The 20,752-nt window shown below is 37.0% G+C and overlaps 1 protein-coding gene across 3 annotated transcripts in view; it reads left to right on the forward strand.

Moving 5' to 3' along the window:
- The window catches only part of LOC111864440 (neural-cadherin), a 447,734-nt gene extending 430,852 nt beyond the window's left edge, over window positions 1–16,882 (forward strand). For 2 of the 3 annotated variants that reach the window (XM_023851677.2, XM_023851678.2), the window contains exons 24-27: window positions 2,197–2,435; window positions 6,579–6,779; window positions 10,580–10,738; window positions 13,320–16,882. In XM_023851677.2, coding sequence (XP_023707445.1) covers window positions 2,197–2,435; window positions 6,579–6,779; window positions 10,580–10,738; window positions 13,320–13,432 — 712 coding nt within the window. In that variant the 3' untranslated portion in view covers window positions 13,433–16,882. Of the gene's footprint in view, window positions 1–1,125; window positions 1,368–2,196; window positions 2,436–6,578; window positions 6,780–10,579; window positions 10,739–13,319 lie in introns of all 3 variants that reach the window. The other variant, XM_023851676.2, reaches the window with a different exon arrangement.
- The last annotated feature ends 3,870 nt before the right edge of the window (window positions 16,883–20,752 follow it).

The raw sequence follows: 20,752 nt of genomic DNA on the forward strand, positions 1-20,752 counted from the left end.
CCAATTGCTCCACAGTCACCCTGACCTCTCATCTGGGGCTGGTACAATAGGCCAGAGGTGTCTGCAGCACAAGGGACTTAGTCCCACCCCACTAGCAAAAAAAAAAAACTAAGAAGATCAGAATGGTTCAGAATAAGTGGTGAAGGGAGGAAAGTAAGTGTCCCCATACCAATCTTATTTAATGCCACAATTCAGTGAATTTTTAGCAAAGTTACAGAAGAAAACAAAGGACCATTTATGAAAACACCAGTATTTGAAGGCATTTAGTTAATTTGCAGGCAATATGAAAAGAGAACTGAAGAAAAAACTGCATTAGTGGAACCTTTTTGTAAAGGAATGTGGACAGGCAAAGACCATGGATAAAATGGTGACTGTGAGGATTCCAATGAACCTATACAAAAATGTCAGAATAAAAGTCAACAGAATTATTAAAGAGATGGACAGAGAATTTGGTGAGGAAGTAAAAAAATCATAACAGAGATAGTACATCAGCATCACATATTAAGCCTTGGACTGTTCAGGTTACAAAGATTAAACTTTTCCATGTTCTTGTTGGATGTTCCTGACATCTTCTACCCTTTGGTCTATGGTGGCAGAGTAGTTCGTTTCTCTGGATTGTTTTGTATTATTGTATTAATATCTGTTACTCACTTTCCATTTTTTATATTAGCATTACATTTATGATTTGTCCCTTTGTATGCTGTAATGTCTCTGAGAAAATTAATTTCTTCCATTGTTATCCTTCTTATTTGTTCCCGTATTAATGTTCCACTTACAAAATCATAATTGTGGCTATTACTCTGTATTATTTAAAAAAATGTGGTTTTGATATTACCCTAGTAGCATATGTTTTTCAGGTCCACAGATTTTAATCTATTTAGTTTTGTAATAAAACCAATCAAAATGTTACCTTAGATGTTATATAGTTTATAAGTACTGAAAGAGGCCTGTCAGAATGTGGTAAAATGAAAACTAAATAAAGTAGTGTAAAATGAATTGCAAGATCATATGGTTGCTCTTAACTGCTACACAACCATAGTACATACCTGGTTAAAGTGTTAGTCTTGGGTGTGTATACAAAATTCTGTGGTTTCGCAACATAACATTACTCATGGCTGCATGCAGCTGTGGAGAGGGTCGGATCGTAGCTCCTGATGGAAAAGGCTGTACAGACAAGAATGAGTGCCTGGAGGGCCCATGTCTAAATGGGGGCACTTGCATCAATGAGGATCCTCACCTGCGTTACCGTTGTGTGTGCCCTGAGGGCTACTGGGGGGAGAACTGCGAGCTGGTTCAAGAAGGCCAGACACTCAAACTCAGTATGGGTGCACTAGCAGCCATCCTGGTTTGCCTACTCATCATCCTTAGTAAGTCTAACCAACCTCACCCCATAGGTCCCTGCATGTGCCTGCTCTGTGGTAAATAATATTACCAGAAATGTAAGAATTCAAGCCTCTGTTCTTTACTTTATGTATTATAAATTCCTTAAAAATGTATAACTTCCATTGAAATGTGGAAGAGAAACAGTCTATGAAACAGAACAGTTATACAACTTCTATGATCATTTGAGGTGTCTCTAAGTTTAATCATGTCTTAGATCACTATCTTTTTGGTTATGACATAATTTGGTCTGATACATGGTTATCAACATTTCAGAGGAACTTACATCCTTTGGCTTCTATCCTGAAGATGGAAGCAGCAAGTTTGTCCAACATGTTGCTGACCACTTATCACAGTCTAAATTTCTGCCACTGTGGAAACCTCAAATATCATATATAGTGAAGCTGTTCATTTAGGTCATATCAACTGTATGATAAATTATGGGTTATTCTGCTGTGCCCATCATGGCTCTGTGGATAAACTCTGTCACTGTTGTGCTAAAAGACACAATCAGCAGAAAAATCGTTTATTTTTCAAGGAAGAGGAATTGTGGTTTATTTTTTTCTTTTGGCATTTTGAACATGTTGCTTAAACATTTTTAAAAAACTGAGGCCTTCACTGCAGTGAACAGAGACTTGCATCTTACAGCTCTCCTTTATGTCAGTTTCTTCCCTGCATGTTTGTTTCCTGCTTCTTGTTCTCCCATTATCTGTGTTGGAATTTTAGCATAGCCCATATGCTGCAGTGTTCACCTGTACTCACCCCCTGCCCCTTTCCCAAGCTAATTGATGTTTATGTGTCTGTATGGGCCACTAGATGTCCAATGGGGTTCCGCGCTCAAGGTGTAGAGTGCGTGAATGAGGATGAATGTGAATGGCACCCATGCCAGAATGGTGGGCAGTGTCGGGATTATGCAGACGAGCGCCGATATTCCTGCCTTTGCCCCTCAGGCTTCACAGGACTGCACTGTGAATTGGAGCTGCTCGAATCAGGAATTATTAAACCATCAACTGATTTCATCATAGCCATCATAATCTGTCTGATTTTATTGCTCAGTAAGTTCTTTCTTTTATTTTAATTTTATCATTATTAACAAATATTGTTTTAATTTTTGTTATGATACCAAGTCCAGTCCATAAGATTATGGAACATTTGGCAAAAGAGAAATGCTTTATGTTTATACCTCTTTATTTATTTGTAAATTGATCAAAGTCTTAAATCAAGTACATACTGCTGCAGGTAGATACAAATATATGAAATTAAATTTCCACATAAATCAATTTCAGTATAGTCTGTCCTTTCAGTCAAATGTGAATGGAAGAGAAAGTGAAAGTAAAATTCTTTTATTTGGACATAATAGAAGAAAAAACACAGAATCAGAAATTCAGGATGGTGTATTTATTATAAATATAAATGATATTTAAAAATGAAAAGAAAAATCACTCTTTAGGCCATAATAATTATTTTGGAGTCAGTTTTGCTTGTGACTTACAGTTCTATATGAGTGTTTTATTTTTTAAGAATTGATAAAGAGAATAAATTGCAGCAATACAGTAAGTTCTCAATTTAACGGACCCAGATTTAACAGAATTTGGATTTAATGGTTACAATTCTTTGGTACTTTCTTTTTATTCTTCAGTTGATATGCCAGTACCTCCCCCATAATAGTCTGGTTGATATGTCACGTGGGTGTACTTTGTCAGTCATGCTGTGAATGTGCAGTATTGTGTTTGGTTTGTTCTGTATTACAGATATTTTTACATATTTTTTTTAATTAATACACATAAACAAAATAAGAAAGGACAAACTTGAGTGTAAAACAAATGTTAGAATTGATTAGAATTAGAATTGGGATTATCCATCACATGTGTTCATGAGGAATATGGTATCAAGGAACAGACTGTCAGATATTCCCAAAGCAAAAGATGAATTTGAAAAATGTATTTCAGTGTCTAGTGCAGATGCTCCAAATAAGCCAAATGAACATATGAAAATAGCTTGAGAATCTTCATTGGAGGATGCTGTGTTGAAATGGTATGTGCAACAACATTCTTGCAGTGTAAAGTAGAGCTGAAATTTGTAGCAAACATGCTAGGAAATGATATGAAAATCAATTTCAAAGTGGGTGATGGGTAGCTTTGGCGATTTTGTAAATGACATGGAATTATGAACAAGAGAACTTATGGAGAAGCTTTGAGTGCTCTGATGGAGGAAATAGGTCCATTTAGGCAAAAATTGACGAAAAATTTTGAAGTCTCAGATCTACAATGTGGAAGAGACTGGTTTGTTTTGGCGTTCACTTCCAGAAAACACCCACACTCCTTGCAGAAAAACAAGTAATGAGAGGATCAAGGTACTACTTTGTGCAAACGCTGACAGTTCACATCAGTTAATGCCAATTATTGTTGGCAAGTCATGTCACCTAAGTGTCCTAAAAGATATTATGAACCAACTACCAGTCATATATTATAATTAAAAGTACATGCTTTACCTCAGACATTTTTCATTATTGGCTTTTTTTGCACATTCTGTGCCAGAAGTAAAAAGATGTCAAATTGGGAATCTGGGCATACCACCACAAAACGTGAAAGCTCTTTACTAGTAGAAAATGCTCTTGCCTACCCGTCGTCCAGCCCTTGGATCAGAGGATAATTCTTGCAATGAAAATGCCGTACATGTAAAGAATTTTGGAGGGGGTGATGGTTGTGTTAGAAGATGAAACTGATGAAAGCAAAGACACAAAAGGGCAACCCTAAAATTAGCAATTTTTAATTTTGCATCAGTAAAACAGTAAAGAACCAAACACTTGAAAATGGCTGGAAAAACTTTAAGAAACAGAAGTTACTATCTTGCAGTGGGTAGAGGTAGAGGGTGATCCTGTATATCAGATGATGAAAGTGATGGAGATAGCTGAAGAAGTTATGATTTGTGACAAAACAGATGAAAAAAATGATGAGGAGGAGGAGGAAGAGGAAGAATGACAACCAATTTGCAAAATCAGGCTATCTGAATTAAGATTTCGTCTTGATGACTTGATCATCTGTGTCAACTCATCTGATTCTGAAGTTCAGCCATACTCCTCTCACTGTGGAGCTTTCAGACAGATTATTATTCATAAACATTAAACTTCCAAAACAAGCCAAGTAGCTGACCAAAACTCCTCAACAAATGGTATCAGTCTGTCATCAGGACTGGTGATAAACATGGAAGAGTAGCAAAGTGATTCTTTTTCTGAACGGCCTACATACCATTTGGTATTTTTCCTAGTTAAAAGAGAGACAAGTAATTTATTACTATTATTTCCTAATGCAGGATATGTAGTAGTGAAATTTGTCGTTTTTCATGTAAATATGGTTTGTGTTGTGCTTAAAATCAATCACTTTTTATTTAATGGACTTCAGGTTTCGAACAGGCACTCTTTGATGGACATTTGACAATATCGGACATCCCCTTCCCCAATTAATCCGTTAAATTGAGGATATACTGTTAATGTAGGTTTGTGACTGGAAACAACTTAATTTCAACATAATGTGTCTTTTTGTGCACATATTTCTCATTTTCATAACATAATTTCTCATCTGTCATTCAAATAAAAATGTAATTTAGTATTGAATTTATGTTGGTAAGAAAACTAATTTTTAAATATGAAAGTCCAAATTGTTGTATTTCATATTTGCATATATGGTCACATTTCTCTCGCAGAAGTTTTACCATGTCCATACACCTCCACATATGTAACATCTGCATTTCATGTGAATGGAATGTGATGTTTGTAATACCTCACTGTTTAAAGAACAGTGTTTATATGTACTTCTTGTGCTGACATTAGAAAACTCTTGATTTTGCCCACAAATTACATTTATGGTTTGTGACTCTTAGGACAAAGAATGATTTTCTTACCAAAAGAACATTATGATGTTAGGTTTTGTAACTGGGATGCATTGTACTTACTGTAAGACAGAAACCAAATTTTTAAATGTTACATGCATTCATTTTAGTTTTCAGTAGGTGAATTTATAATCGCATCCAAACTGGAAAAGATAAATTTAGACAGTACTGACCAAGTGGGCTCTCACTTAACTGTGGCCCAGATTAATTTACGTATAATATTATAATATTATAGTTCTATATATTTTCATTATATTGAAATTTTTTTCAATCACATTTATGGGATTAACACTTTCATACGCTCCTTTCATATGTTGAAGAAATTATTTTGAGAACATTGTTTTTAAATTCTGGATTGGCAGAATTGTAAAATATTATGCATTTGTTCCTTTGAGCAGTATTAAAGTTCCCATATTATTGACAGAAATTAATTTATTTTAATTCAGAATGGATTTTGTTATTTAATTCGTAACTTCAAATAGAACTGTTTTATTTCTTATATTTGAATATATGTTTTTACTTTTTGCTATCCTAAACCCCCATTTCAATTTGTACTGTGAAATCCATCCATTTTCAACAGTGTACTATGACATGTAGTTTCTTCACATGGAGAAGAATTCACATCCCAGTAGCAGGTAGGTACAGATATTGTGGTTGGTCATGCAGTATATCTGTTCCTTGCAAATAGGAAGGAAATTAAAGTAACTAAGTTATGACTTTGTAATCATCTTGGGTATGCATGCTGTTAACTAGTAAATGGCTGAGAATTGTCTGATAGCTCATTAAGTCTATTCTGTAAAGAAAGTTTGACAGTTGAATATCATAAATGTGTATCGATTTAGTTTTAGTGCATATAAAATATTCCTTGCATGCATCCACACCAGAGTGGCAAACTTTTGCAGTTTTAATATCCAACATTTGATTCTGTAGTACTCAATTGTACATTAGATATATGGGTATATTTAACTTATGTCTATCAGAATTACTTATGGTAACACTGAGTGTGAACCTGGAATAAAATGTACCTTTATTATTATATTAAAGTCTACAGCACACAAGTATGAGAAACAGATGCCATGGACAGCCTTCATAGCATGTCCATATAAATATTGTGTGCAGGTAACCAGTTTTTTTCCTTCTTCCTGTTTGTATTTATATTTACATTCAGAAATTTGATATATTTGTGGAATAGAATGAAGCATTTATATTCTTTCTTGGTTCAGACTTGAGGGAAGGATACTAGGCATTCACTTGTTGTTTCAAGTCAAGTTATAGCTGACATTCATTGCCTGTTCCTTTTTTACTTATAGTCCTGGTGCTAGTGTTTGTTGTATACAACCGTCGACGTGAAGCACACATCAAATACCCAGGACCAGATGATGATGTTCGTGAAAACATCATTAATTATGATGATGAAGGTGGTGGTGAAGATGACATGACAGCTTTTGATATTACACCACTGCAGATACCCATTGGGGGCCCAGTGCCTGAGCTGCCTGCTAAATTACCCTGTAAGTTTGTTGAATGTCAGTGACCACATGAAATTTCTATTTTAGACTGTAGTCTTCTGCGTTATAACATCATGTACTCTGGTAGCCTGAAGGTGGAGGCAGCAAATGTTGGTGATCACCTACCAGACTACATGGTGTCATAGTGTAGAACACCACAGTTTTAAAGTTCCATCATTGTGAAAACCTCAGGTCTCATATTATTTCAATATTCTTTAAAATGTTAATAAATTTTATTTTTTCATATGTACCTTTGTGGTGTTAGTAATAAGCAGGGCCCAGATTTTGATGACCTGAAAATATTTAAAAAATGACCTATAAAATAACCGAAAAAATGACCTAAAATATGACCCAAAAATGTAATATGTCAGAATATCTACTAATTATTTTAAAATGTATTTTTAATCTTTATTAACATTGAACTCATCTTTACTCTTTTTAAGTTCGTCCTCGTTTTTATGTTGAAAATTAAGCGGTAATGATTGAATTTGAAGCTAAATGTTTTAATATGATTTTTCCTATCATGTTAGAACGCTTATCAAATGTACATATACGGTATGTATGCCATGTATTACCTCATTCAGAGTTGCAATAGATGACAGTCAATATGCGGAGATTCTTGAAAGTGAGAGAGTGCCAATTGTCCGACAGCACATTCTTGTACTTGGAGAAACTGCTTTCCACATCTGTAGACACAATGGGAGCATACTTGAAGTGTACCAAATCACTAGTAGTAAGTTTTTCTTCAATACTGAAAGTGCCGAAGGACTCTCCTGACAGAATTCGAGAAATGCTGCATAATGTTTCATAACCTGAGTTTTTATCCAGAACATTTTTCATTTTTCTTGACACCATTTTACCAATGTCCCCTGACACTTTCTCCAAATCACTGGCTATTTTTTTCACCAGAGCGAGCAAATCTTCTAACATTGCTCCTTTCTCCTGCAAGCATTGGATTCCTTCTGTCAAGGAACTGAAATTTGCCTTTATGAAGGCCAGCTGCCCTTCCATTTCGATGCACGAGAACTGTTCCTGAGCAACTTCAATTGCCCTCGCATCCTCTGTCTTCATTGAATCTACAATGGTTTTCACTACCTGAAAATGATCGCAATAGTAAATTGCAGCATCAGTCCACGTTCCCCACCTTGTAATGATGGGATCCGGGGGCAGTGGAACACCAGGAACCATAGACTTAAAATGCATTTTACGAGCTGGAGCCTTGACAAAAATCTTCTTTGTCCTCGACACAAGAGCATCCACTTGAGGAAATTTTGAGCTCACTTCCTCCGTCACTCAATGCAGTGAATGAGCTAGGCAAGTAACATACACCAATTTCATATAAAACCACTTTCTTGACTTGCCTGCTTTTACAATATATGGGGCTGCATCGGTCACAAAAAACGAGACATTGTCATGTCGTATACCCTCTGGCCCCAGTAGAAACATTGACCTTTCAAAGAGTTTACAAATTGTGGAATGATTAACGGATTCTAGCGCCTCACTCATAAGCAGAAACACTTCACCTAGTCCACCAATTTCCAAGGTTCCAAGGATAACGTTTGCCATGTAGCGAGACTCCGTATTGCAGGTCGCATCAATGGAAATGAAAATCTTCTTCCCGTGCACTTTATTCCTAACCATTTCCAGGATACTGTTGTAGCACTGGGAAAGGTAGTTCTTCCTGAGGGTGGATTCATCCGGGATGGAACGACCACAGTTTACTTCCAGAAAATTTTTCAATTTTCCATTTTTCAGAGCCAAAAACGGAATATTTGCGGACGCCAGAGCATCACACAGCTCTCTGAAAAAAATCTGATGACTTATTTCTGCCTCCAGATGAACACTGTTGCAGTAACATTTGCACGGGTTTCTTTTTGTTCGAAATTTGCACTGCCCGTATATGCTTGTCGCGGCCGATATGTTGTTGTACCGAGAATCTTTTTTCTGCTGCTACTTTTGTGTCACACATCTTGCAGTATAAAATGTCACTGTCAGTTGAAAATATATCATCTCCAAACTCGCCTACAAATTGCTTTAAATGATACGATTTAGTTGGCTTTGTTTTTGGCATCATGATAAAATTAATCACTAGCACAACACAGAACTGAACTTTTCTCACTGAGAACCTTTTGTCAACTGTATCTTTATCTGTACAGTCAAGGGCGAGGAACTGAAGACAGAAGGAGTTTTATTGAACAACAGTGTCATATGAAGCAAGAGATTCCCACTAGAAATATGTGTAACTAAGCAAATTGCTTTGTACNAAAAAATCCGATGACTTATTTCTGCCTCCAGATGAACACTGCTGCAGTAACATTTGCACGGGTTTCTTTTTGTTCGAAATTTGCACTGCCCGTATATGCTTGTCGCGGCCGATATGTTGTTGTACCGAGAATCTTTTTTCTGCTGCTACTTTTGTGTCACACATCTTGCAGTATAAAATGTCACTGTCAGTTGAAAATATATCATCTCCAAACTCGCCTACAAATTGCTTTAAATGATACGATTTAGTTGGCTTTGTTTTTGGCATCATGATAAAATTAATCACTAGCACAACACAGAACTGAACTTTTCTCACTGAGAACCTTTTGTCAACTGTATCTTTATCTGTACAGTCAAGGGCGAGGAACTGAAGACAGAAGGAGTTTTATTGAACAACAGTGTCATATGAAGCAAGAGATTCCCACTAGAAATATGTGTAACTAAGCAAATTGCTTTGTACAAAGAGCCACAGTGTGAGTAGTCATCACCGTAACCTGTTTTATGATATGTATTGTCAGCACTTCCACAAAACGAATGGAAAGGATGGGCCAGGATTACAACCTATTATTGTATACTGTGGCCTTTATAGAGAGCGCTTAGGAGAAAGAGAAAGAACACTTTGCTTCCATATTATTCACATTTCAGAAAACATGAAGAAAAATGACAAGAAATAGCCTTAAAAGCCCAAAAAATTACCCCCAAAATGAAAAAATTACCTTAAACCTAAAAATGTCAAAAAATGACAAAAAAATACCTATAAAATTTACATTTCTGTAACCAGCAGCTCATATCCGAGATTTATATATTTAAGAGCATCGCATAGGATACAAGGAAAAAAGATGACATGTCATCAAAATCTGGGCCCTGGTAATAAGTTATGGTTCCTACTTTTGCAAAATGCAGCTCAGTATCTTGAATAGGACAGTACTTAAAATGATAGCAAATGTGGGTTACAGATCACTTTTATGTGGAACCTGAAGATGTCTCTAAAGGATAGACAAAACATTCCACTTAAATTGAATAACCTAAGAATTTAAATAAAATATCTGACACCAGATGTACAAGTTAATTATAACTGTACAGTAGTAGGGGATTGAGGTAGGATAAGTTATAGCTGTACGGGCACAGTCTGCACAGTATTACAGGTAGAAATAAGTTTGAAAAAAGGGGACAGATGAAGATATGTGTTGCGTGCAGTAAGAAGTAAAGCTCGTTGTAGATTATGACCATTATCATAATCATGATAATTACAAGTTTGATACTAACATTTCACAGTAAGTGTAAGTTAGGTTTCCATTCCAAGATAGTAAATTATTTTTTTGATAAGAGTTTAAAAGTTAATTAGTTTTGCACTGATTTTTTATTTATATGTGAAGGTATAATTTACAAGATTTAATATATATTCCACTAATCTGTACTTAAATCAGTTTATGTATGAATAAATAGATTTATATTCATTGGAATTTACATATTAATATATCATTTATACTTAACAGACAAAGTAATGTTTAATAATATTCCAATTACTGCTAATTTTATAGTCCCTCCAATGGGTCCTGAACCCAATGTGGGTGTGTTCATTGAGGAGCACAAGAAACGAGCCGATGCTGATCCCAATGCTCCACCTTTCGATGATCTCCGAAATTATGCATATGAGGGAGGTGGTAGCACTGCTGGGTCCCTTTCTTCTCTGGCCTCAGGTGAGTATACTTAAGATTCTGACAGTGTTAAAGGTATCTTACAGAAATATTGAAGATGCTTTGGAAGGTGTACAACAGACAAACAGTGTTGTGGCCCAAAGTGTTTTATTGGCATCAGAGGTTTAGAGATCATTGGAAGATGACCTGCACAGTGAACAACCTGCAATATCTTGGAGTGAGGACAATCTGAGACAGCAGAAAGGATCAAGTGACTTAAAAGATTGCTTTGCAAAGGTCACACATGATGGCTTTCAAAAATATTTTAAAAACCCCAAAATTTAACACTTTCACTCCTGGCAACTCTGCTTCTGGCTTATCAGCTAGCCCAGCCATTTTTCACACTTCAGTACCAGTTCGCATTTTTCATAGCAAAAATATAAATTAGCAAATGATGAACATGCTTTTATACAATTCAGTGAGGTAGGTATATACACCCTCTAGTGACAGACAAAAGAATTATGTGCTCAAATTACATTCTGAGAGAGGAATCTTTTGTTTTGTGGTAGCATGCTAATGTCTGGCCTTGTTCAGATATTGTAATCTGGACAGAGCACCAATAAATAACCAGTTTCAGATAAGAGAGCTAAAGGGTTAATATTGTAACGTGTTTCGTTACAGAATACGCCGTAGAGATGGTTAATTGGCTTATTTAACAATCTACAAGTAACGGCTACAATTACTTATCTCACAGTTGCAGGGTTTCACACTTTATAACCCTAACCGCATTAATCTGTTAACACTGTTGCGGGGTTTCACGACTTATAACCCTATGCGCAAATCAGTTCACTCTGCCTTCAGTAGTCTACACGTTTACCGTAGGGGAGCTATGTATCACTGTATCACACACTCCCAATTACACAATCACACACACGTCCGGTTCTTCTTTCCGCGACGGCTGCTATACTCCAACTGTAGTCGGCTGACTGGAGAACTGTTGATAACACACTCGCTCGTAGGCTTGCTCGGAACTAAGTCGGAACTTTCTTCGGCGATGGCCACGTTGCAACTCAACTCGGCGACTGTTACATTACAACTGGTTCGTAGCTGCTGTGCAGTTCCCTTATATAGCCGCAGTGGTGCCTGTTGCGTGCCACGTCACAGTAGGAAGCGGTTCTGCGTCACCGTGTTGCGTCACCGTGCGTTGCATAGCTGCCAGGTTGCGGGGGCTCGGCTAACTTCGGCTCTGCTCGTGACATCACCGCGGGGAGAGTGGGGGGTGATGACTCGCCTATTACGCGAACGCTACGTTACCGCCACGTGCCGCTGGGGAGGTATGGGTCAACATGTCACAATATTATGTTCCTTTTGGACTTGACACCATGTACTCTGATAGATAGGTGCCAGTGTTCCTTGGAAACACTGGCACCTATCTTCCACTTCATAGAACAGAGTAATCTTAATGTTCACTGCTATGAAAACCAAAATCTCAACTTTGCACATGCCACAGATTCTTGCTAGGTGAAGTATTGAACCTAGTACTTCACCTCCCAAGACCCACAATGAAAAAGTGGAGCTCCACCTTTTTGACACAAAAAAGAAAAAGGCAGTATGAGACAGCAACATGCAACATAGCACAACACTCTGTAAACAACTGAATTGCAGTAAGTATAGCCTATATATATTGTGACATGTAGACCCATTGCTGGGCAAAAACCACAAGATAAGCAAATATACAACAGCCATTAGTGTAATGGCTTCACAAACAAACATGTTCCCATGGCAACAGTTTAACTACAACAATGAAGAATGGTGTTTTCTGTGCGGTCCGTGTAAAGATGTTGTAAGCAGGACAAGTCTGGAGCTACAGTCAGTCATTCAGAAGAGTAGAAGGTTGGTGCAAGATGGCCGCCAGCCTGGGAGTTAGTTGTGAGACAGTCGCTGACCAGGAAGGATACAAACACAGAACCTGAGCAAGTTCCAGTTTTGAAAGCCATTACCAGGTGACAGCTGATGAAGATACAGCAACATGTGAAGACTTAGTGTGTGCTGCAGTGAATCATAGAGTGTGTGAATTAGCAGTAGTGCATTCTTACTTGTGGTTATGATCTGTAAATGTTCAGTAAATCCAATTACCAATCCAAACCTTGTCTATAGTCACTCATACACATGACAATATTAATTTTCACATATCAGTTACAGCCTTTTATGAGAAATTTATGACTTGATATTTTAAATCATTTGTTCTTTATATGTATGACCTCTTATGGTACACCCCCTGAAGATGGTAATTTTCATCTTGTTCTAATTTGTAACTTGTATATAAGTTCTGTTTGTAATTTAGTAATGAAGGGAACACAAATACTTTCATTAGATGGACAAAATTTGTATTTCTGTCCTTTCTCCTTCATTGGTAGTTCTGATTGATAAAAAAATCCTTTGGCCTTATATTTAAACAGTTTATCAAAGTATTTCCATGAAAGCCCTTCCCAGAAAGAGAAAGAACAGGGAGTGTTGATCCAAAGATGAGCAAACAAATTACTCTGAGATAAATTTTATAAGAATATTTAAATTTTATTACTAAAATGCTGCGTAGCAGATAGACTGGTGTGAACTAATGGGACCATGTCTCTTTATGCTATAGGAACTGATGACAACGAGCAAGACTTCGATTATCTTGGAGCATGGGGGCCACGGTTTGACAAGTTGGCAGACATGTATGGGCAAGAAGGGGAGGAGAGTGAAGAGGAACAGTAGGAAGATCAAGAAAGAACAGCTCTGTGTTTTAGGTTCCCCTCGAATTACACAGCATACACATACACACATAGAACCCCATACATTTTTGTATGGTGAATGAGAATCATGCAGTTCTGTGTGGTCGAGAGAAGAGGCAATGAATTGGCACTATCATGATCTCATACTCGCACTCCAAAAATCTTCAGCAGCACCTGTTCACTCCCTTTTGTGCCAGTCGTTACTTCATCTCTGGGCGTGACAGCTTACCGTCTTCTACTTAATAGCTGATATATAGTGCTGATATTATATGAATCTCTCATTACTCAGAGGTAATTCCTCTGTCTCGCTCACTCTCTTTCTTTCATCATTCATGAAACGTGCAGGTCATCAACCTTGGAAACAGCCATCTCACTAGTGCTGCACCCCACTCATCTCTATCAGTGTTACAAGGGCTGCAATGTCAGTGCCATGCATTTTGCAGCCAAATGTGTTCTAGGTGGGGTACCTATACTGCCTATGGGCCTTAAACACTGGGGTTGAACAAATACACTTAGAAATGGAATTAAGACTGTAAATGACTCACCGTAATCATGGTGTCACGTGTCATACTGTGTTCTTGAGTATAAGATGAGCATCATGCCAGTATTTACTATAACATTGTAATTCTCACAAGTCAGGAAACTGGTTTTCAGTGTACTGTACATAGTTGGTATACCTAGCATAGCTATCTCAAATACTCATGAACGTCACTACATTCAGTAGACGTATAATGTAAATAGATTGTCAATATTGTGTTGTAATATTTGAAGGAATTTTTCACATAATGATAATCGACAACTAACAAGTCTACATTTCCCACCATGCTGGGAGGGCGTGAATCAGGGTGCGTACGACTTGCACTGTGAGGCTAACTTGCTCATCTGTCCTCCAAGGCTGCAGTTTTAACTCAGAGTTTTATGTTACATGCTTGTATGATTTGCACTTGTTCCTTATTGGTTGAGTGCATGTGAATGTGTACACTTCAAAGTATGAATGTGCAGAACTCAGATTTAATCCAGTGTGAAGGTGATTCGCAGAGCAGAGGATCAGATCAGAAGTTGTAATGTCAGAGTGTATAGACTGAATGTCAGTATGCAAGTTGAATACAAATCAAAAGAGTAGTCTGTGTTCTTTAAACAGTATTTATTTTTGTTTCCATCCCTGCCTCATTTGACAAGGATTGGTGCCAATATTCAAGGAAATATGTAGATTGTAATGATGGTAGAAATTTGCATTAATGTGTTGCACTCATGTACTGACTGTAGAGTTAGAAAATAGTTGTAAGAGGTATGTGTAAGATACTTTGCCATATGTTTATCACATTCTGAAATGTTGCTGTAATTACCTTTTTAATTTATGAACCATGTCAGATAATTATTATTGATATTAATTTTAATGTTACTCATGAATGACATACTTTTTGTGTGCATGGTTGAATGGATGTTTTGAGTATTTGAGAATGATAATTTGGCTAGTAGGTATCCATGTGTCTCTATAACCTCATTTTGTGTAACTTGTGTTTTATGTTGTGGCTAGCTTAGTATTCTTTGAGTATTGTGTTGATTTCATGGGAGCTGCTTCCCTCTATCATGTTAGGGATAATTCTTCATAGGTCAGCATTTTAACAGCAACTGTGCTAGTTCCTGATAAATAATGTTCAGTATTATGTTTGATTGTTTGACTCCTGACCCAGAATGGTGTACATTTCTCTCCATGAAGAAACTTTGTGGAAGAAGAGAAGAAATTAATTTTAGATCTGTTGCAAATATTCCAAAACGTGTTTGAATTTGTGTATGAAGTCACAGTGTGGAACTCAAGTGCAGTGAGTAATCAATTGGCACTCACACAAGCCTCCAGTATATTTGTGTCAGCCTGAAAACTCATGAGAAGGAATGAAACAGAAAGGACAATACTTGGATTGATATTTGTAACTGCTCAAAATCCAGTGTATAGCACATCCTTTTCCCAAGTGTTTGACTCTTTATCATTCGCATAAACGTAGTTAAAGTCGCGGCAGATACTGTGGAAAAACTCTCTGTATCTTCAGTGTGTGTTATTCTCCATAATTACATCTAATAACAATGTACTGTTGTTAGTTTCAATTCACTGTAACACATCTTCCACCATAGTTTCTCAGAATATTCATAAAATTACAAATAAACACTGAGATTCCTTTGCCTATATGATGTAAGAACTGCAACATATATTTCATGATGTTGCTATTTACGTTGGCAGTTTTAGCAATACTTTTACTGGAGATAAGCATAAAAATTGTTCATTATATTATGAATTGATGTATTTGGTATCTTTTGGATAAACTGCAGCAAATTGAAGCACTGTTTTTGATTGTATGTCAGTATCGCTCAGTAAAGAAATAACTGATGTACCATGCTTCATGCATAACATGGCAAGTTTATTGGGGAATTTCAGCATATGAGACATTACATTGTGAGAGTTGCAAGCTTTCTGAGTGTCCATTCCTTGTAACCAATTTGTTAGGCTCTAGTTCACAATGATGAGAAATAAGAAAATGATATGTCTATTTAATTTCTTGTACTTGATTCATTGTGAGTGGAGTCTTATTGCATCCAAACATACACACAGGAACACTCCACCCCTCCTCACTCCACACAGGCTCTGTATCACTGCCATCTAGGATGTAAATGTCATGTGTACATGTGTTGTATTTTGTTTGAAGTGTGAACCAAGTTGTTGATGAATCCCAGTGAAGTCATACTTATCCTTCATTTAAACAGCGTGAGTGTTTTCTGATGTTATCTGCCATGTTTAGTTACAAAGAAAATTTGGTTCAATTGCTTTATTTTTTTGTGGAAACAACCATTCCTCCTCTAATTTGAGAGAGGTTTAACATAATGAATTTTGTACATTTTTACAAAATCTTCATAACCTTAGTGTCAACACATGACTCTATATAACTTCTAATGTTAAAAGTAGTAGGTTCAGTGTATGGAGTCATAATGGATGTAATATAAGACAGTTTGAACTCCGTAACAAGAATTGTATAATGTATATCAGTTTTGATTAACATTTAGGTGGATATAACGTATTTACCAGTTACTATGATTGTAGCACACATTACATTTCTGTCAAATAGTATTATTACATATATTTCAAGTTTAAAATTTTCCTCGTGAATATTCCTCATTATATCACAGCTTTGGATTTTGTAATTATTTTCATGAGGAATTAGAATCTGTTGATATCTGTTTGACATCCTGTTACTAGATCTTGTAGAAGAGAAATTATACAACTGATTGATAGTCAGCTCAGAATGTTACAGTTATCTGCTGTGATTTTAGTTGCAACTGTGTGATTTTTGTGAGTGTCTTGATGTTTGTGTTGTTTTTTTTTTCAGCTGTGATTACCTAGCTGTATAGTTTCAATATAAAATAAACACACCATTACCATGTTTGTGAATGTATTTTATAATGTTCCTAGATTTACTAAGCAATGTTGGGTACTTATATTCTTCTTCACTCGCTTTCTTTGCAAATCAGAATACTTATTGGTGGGACGGGCAATTTTTGCCGGTGGATCTCTGATGCATAGTGGTCTGACGCAAGTTGGCAAGCCTAAGATTGGTGGGCATGCACAGTGACACTATGTTGCCTCAGTAAGGAGGTAGACATTGAGCTCATAGGATTGCTGTTATTAGTAAATATTGTGTGCTTTTCCCATGTTCCACTTGCTTGTTTTTAATTTATATATTTCTTTTAGGACAGTGACACATTTAAAAAGAAAACAAATGCCACATATTCAGTCAAAACACAGTAACAAAGCATTGCACAGCCAGACCCGAGAGGTTGTAAATAACTTCCATTCATTTATGAAAAGTGAAGTGGCTGCAGGTCATGTATTGATGCCATCAAGAGAGGTACAAGAGATAGTAGTAAGGTCAACCGGAGTTTCAGAAAGAAGTTTACAGAGAATTCTGAATGAAGGTTCTTGATGTGTAAAAGAAGGCGCCATGTTCGGAACTCCTGGTAAACACCATTGTGCACCTAAACGGATAAGAAATCCAGATGATTTTGATATATCTGTGATTCGATGGACAGTGTATGATTTCTACACCCACGAAGAAACTGTGCCTACTGTGAGGAAACTACTTCCAAAACTCAGGAAAATCATAAATTTCAAGGGAGGTAGTACCAGCCTGAAATTGATTTTATAGAAGATGGGTTTTAAATGGAAGAAAATGTGAAATAACAGGGGCACCTTGATTGAGAGTGACGACATTAGGTCGAAGAGAGTAGCATATTTGTGTGCAATAAAGAAGTACAGGGAGGAAGGTTGGACTACAATTTATGAGGACGAGACCTTCATTCACAGCAGTCACACCAAACCTAAAAACTGGACGGCTGACACTCGATAAGGGTACATGGCACCTGTATCAAAGGACCAGAGGCTGATTATTGTGCACACGGGAGGCAGAACCGGCTTCATTCCCGGGTCATTGTTGATATTTAAATCTCCTCTCAAGACTGGGGACTATCATAATGAAATGAATGCAACAAATTATCAGAAGCGGTTAACAGAAAAACTTATTCCTAATTTGCTTCCAGAATCAGTTCTTGTTGTAGATAATGCCCCATATCACAACATGTGCAGTTTAATAAGGCGCCAACCAGCCAGACCACGAAGGCCAAGGTGATGGAGTAGCTTACAGTGAACAATGTGCCATTTCATGACGGAATGCTCAAAATTCAGCTCTATGCCATGATAAAGGCACATAAACCCCTGCACAAAAACTTTGTAATGGACAACATAATGGCTACACATAGACACATGGTATTTTGACTTCCGCCTTATCATCCAGACTTGAATCCGATTGAACTCGTTTGAGCTGATGTTAAGCAGTCAGTAGGGGCAGAAAATGTCTCATTTCATTTGGATGACGTGGCAAAGAAGCATGAGAAATGGTTCAGTGAATTTGGAATACAGAATTGGGAAAAAGTTTGCGACCGCACCAAAAAGAATGAAAAGGAATATATCAAAAAAGAGGGAATTAGAGAGAACGCTATAGAAAGAATTATCATCTGATGTTCTGAAGACAGCAGTACAGTGACTCCAGTGATAATGATACAACCTGAACTCAGGAAAACAGTGACTTGTCTGGAGTGGAAGTGTTAGGCGAATAATTAGTATTGTTTTAGGTTTATGTCTATTTTAATTTAACGTTGCTAGTGTAGTGCAGCATATTGTGAGTAAATCAGTTCATCATAATAAGATGTTAAAAAGCCTGAATTGTGACTGATAGGACTAAAGTTCCAGTTAAATTCATCCTGCAGTCAGAGAGCAACTTCCAACCTCACAAGTAGTCAGCCTACAAATGTTCTGTCTGCAGATGAAGTAAGTTCATAGCATAGACTCGCTCTCATGTGCTGACAGTGAAGGACAAAAAGTATTGGCCGGCCTGTAAGAGGCAAATTAAAACTTACGTATGATGTGGGCACAAGCTGACCTTAGCAAGGCAATGGAGAGGACATCAAGATGATCAAGATGTCATCCTTGACTCCAGTATCTGATGTATTATTATAACTATATCAGAGGACTGTGTTACATAATTCATTAGATTTTTGTACCATTACATTAAATACAACACAAAGCTGTCCTGTTTTTATTTATTTCTTTTCTTTTTCATATCTGTATGGGTCTGGAAATATTTTTATGTTTGAAGAAATTTTGGAAACTACAAGCTTATGTAATGAACATTTTCATTCAGTATTTCTCTTTGAGTGAAGTGTAATGTGTTTTACTCAGAGGAACTACCAACCCATCATAAAACTCCAAACAAGCAAATGGCTAATGGAGCTAATAACTGCCACCCCACTGCTGACAAATCATAAACAAATCCTCATACATGAACTGCTAATAACGTCCCTTAATTCCGAATGTTATTGGCCATCAGGCATGCTGATTCATAAGCAAAATTCATATGTTTCCCCCCTGCAGAAGATGGCATACCCAGGACTCTACAGCAGCATCTAGGTGAATTACATGAAATGGAGGTTTTCAAGGCCAGCAGTGGACCAGATGAGAAAGTGGAAGGTAACTGAATACAAGAAGTAGGTGCTGGTGGTGGTGATGGCAGCAGGAGCAGCAGCAGTAGTAGTACTGGAGGAATTCCATTCTCCTTCTAACATCCCAGTATATTGTGTCATGTAAGCGTTTACAGGAAATGAATTGGCAGACATGTTTCTGCAGAATTACGATTCTTGGACACAAACCATGGATATGGGAATGGAAGGTAGACTCTTGGGGAAACAGCTCATTGCGATGGAAGCAACAAATGCTTCCTAGGATACGAGTAAGCAAGAAACATCTCCTAGGAAACCACAATGCTATATAAGGACCATCCAGGTAAGAACCGCAGCAGTCACAGTAGAAAGGAGAACCAAGAACTAAAGTATTTGTAAATCAGAAGGCAGCTGTAAATTAACTCTGAACTAAGTCAGTCACAGCAGAAGAAAGACTACAAGAGAAGACAGTAATAGTCCAGTCAGAATGGAGCGAGTCTTAGGCAATCATTTATTGTGAGCTGTTGTAATTGATTGTGATTACAAGTAATTGTATTAGAAGGTGTCAATAAATCAAATCATCGAGTCCAAAACCTGTTATTATTGGTAGTGGAGCCATAAACACATGATAGTATTTTCACAATATTATTCTCAGTATCTGAAAGAGTGCAGTTTTGAAAATGATCTTGAGCCAGTGTGTAGTTTTCCTTATTACATAAAACACACATTGGAGATGGAAGTCAGCTTGAATGGTTCCTTATATTCTTAATTTGGCAGTGTGAAGTGTTAGTTTACATGCAGATGTTTGACTGTTCTTTGATCCCTTCTTTGCTGAGTAATCTGCTGTTTCATTATGGACTACAACACAAGATGCTATCCACTGAAATATTATATCCTTTTGAAGGCCTTTCAACAATTTAATGGATGAATGCATTTCTGTTATGCTTTTACTTGGAAGTGCATTAAATTTTGCTATTGGCTGTATTGCTTCAATTGAATCGCTGAATATTGTCACGTGTTGGGTATATGTCACGCAACAAATAACTTCACGCCATATTGGATATAGCGAATTTATTGAACACTCACTCTTACACTTATATAATTCACAATCTCACAGCTACTGCCATCAACAGGATCACAAATTCTTCTCCTGTAGTCATTTCCATGCACTCGATACACCTCTACTCAGCGACTGCTAGATTGCAGCTGACTGGTTACTCTCTCTCTAGTAACTCACTCCTCCTGAGTAGTGTTCGCTGCTCGG

Source organism: Cryptotermes secundus, unplaced genomic scaffold (genome assembly GCF_002891405.2).
Source record: "Cryptotermes secundus unplaced genomic scaffold, Csec_1.0 scaffold621, whole genome shotgun sequence".
In the NCBI taxonomy this organism is placed as follows: domain Eukaryota; kingdom Metazoa; phylum Arthropoda; class Insecta; order Blattodea; family Kalotermitidae; genus Cryptotermes; species Cryptotermes secundus.